This window comes from Plasmodium gaboni (genome assembly GCF_001602025.1).
Source record: "Plasmodium gaboni strain SY75 chromosome Unknown, whole genome shotgun sequence".
Classification (NCBI taxonomy): domain Eukaryota; phylum Apicomplexa; class Aconoidasida; order Haemosporida; family Plasmodiidae; genus Plasmodium; species Plasmodium gaboni.
In genome coordinates, this window is record NW_017385218.1 from 1 (window position 1) to 2,190 (window position 2,190).

A 2,190-nucleotide genomic window follows, 5' to 3' on the forward strand; every position below is an offset into this window, starting at 1 on the left:
ATTAAAAATAATCAATTTATTTTAAATGATCAAGAAAAACAAATGAGCAACATAAAAAACGATATATCTTTTAATAAAAATATTTTTTATCCTGAACAAGGTAATTATAATAATGAACATAAACAGACACAAACAGATATAAATATAAAAGACAATAAAAAGTCAATTCATATAAATAATGTTAATAATTCAAATACAAAAGAAGAATCTGAACTATCACATAATAAGAATGATTTTATAATGATAAAAAATGCTATACAAATACCTAGACTAAACTTGGATAATATTAAAAATAAAAATGAAAAGAAATTTAATTCGTATCAAATAAACGATATAAAAGAAATAACAGAAATGTCACATATTCATAACAATAACCATATATCGTGTGATAATAAAAAAAATCAAAAACAACACCTATAGATATTGAAAATATTTCTTCTAATAATAATAAGGATAAACATTTTTTAAATTATAAAATTCCAAATGACAACGTGAATGTTAATAAAAATATAAATGATTATTCTTTCAATGATACAAAGAATAAATTTCATTATTTTAGTTACGACAAAGAAAATGTAACAAAAACAAACTGTTTTACTTGTTCATCTACTACACAAGATAAAGATATTTATAATAATGATAATAATTCTTTTACTTGTAATAATATTTTTTATAGAAGACGTCCTAGTAACTTATTAAATTCTTGTATATTTAAAGAGGATGACGAGGGGGTAAGTAGGACCAAGCACAGTGCAAATGATGAAAGGTTTAATGTGGAAACAAAAAAGGAAGATGACGACAAGGAAGGGAATAATAATAATAATAATAATAATAATGATAATAATAATAATGATAATAATAATAATAATAATAATAATAATAATAATAATAATAATAATAACAACAACAATAATAATAATAATAATAATAATAATAATAACAATAATAATAATAATAATAATAATTATTATAATTGTGAACATCAGACTAATATAAAAAATGATAATAACCCAAATCATCATTTGACAGAAAAAAAAAATGTAAACAAATCTTTTACTAGTATGATTTTAAACTTTTTTGGATTAAAATATGATAATGTAAAGGAAGATAAGAAATCAGAAAATGTCAATGTAAACATTATGAATACAAATAATAAATCTATGAATAATAAAAATATTGGTCATATAATTACTAACAATGTAAGTAAAGATACATATAATATGTCTACATATATAAGATCTAAATCTGCTACTTATAATAACATGTCAAAAAATGAAGAGAAAAAAAAAAAAGAAATTTATATATTACATCCAAATAATTATAAATCAAGTAATATCATGAACTTATCAAAAGATTCTGCATTTCCTTTTCCACCTTTAACATTTATAAGAAATAATATAAATAAAAAAAAAATTGCATCATATAATAATTCCATTCAAGGTTTATCAACAAATCAATATAAAAATCAAATTCAACCTAATATGAATACACATATACAAAAAAGAAAGACATGTGACATTCCTTCAATTTCAAAAAATGCTTCAATTAATAATTTATTATATAATAATGTGTATAAGCATATTAATCATTCTGATCATATACAAAATATAAATACAAAAAATTCATACAACCTTGAAAAAGAAGAGACAAAAAAAGAATATCTTCAAAATGGATATATAGATAAAGACAATTATGATAAACAAATTAAATTAGTCTCTTCATATAAAATGAACGACACATTGAACAATAACAAAACTTATAATAACATGTATGATATAAATACAAGTGATAACATAAGTAATAATGACAATATCAATAGTAATCATTACAGTTATATCCATAATAATAATCTAGTATCTATAAATACAATGAAAGAAAAAGGAAGTGATAATACAAATTATATCCCTCAATCACCTACACAATATAATAGACCTGATAATATGAACAATGTTTATAATAACAATAATATTAATAATATTAATATTAATAATAACAATAATATTAATAACTATTGCAATAGTGAATATTTCAAAATAAATAAAAAAGGTGATAGTAATCATAATAATCAATATTCATTAAATAAACCAGAAAATATGTCTTCTAATTTTTTAAAGAAGACTTATAAAGAAAATAAAAATGAACAAGTAAACAATAAACTCTCATATATAAATGATACTATATCTAATAAAT

General features: G+C 19.3%; 1 pseudogene across 1 annotated transcript; it reads left to right on the plus strand.

The window, feature by feature from the left end:
- On the plus strand, positions 1 to 2,190 carry PGSY75_0004300 (hypothetical protein; annotated as a pseudogene; the record flags this gene model as incomplete). Its single annotated transcript is given in 2 exon segments — positions 1 to 396; positions 399 to 2,190. Coding segments are annotated over 2 exon segments (2,188 nt in total), but the record flags the coding sequence as incomplete, so codon positions are not given.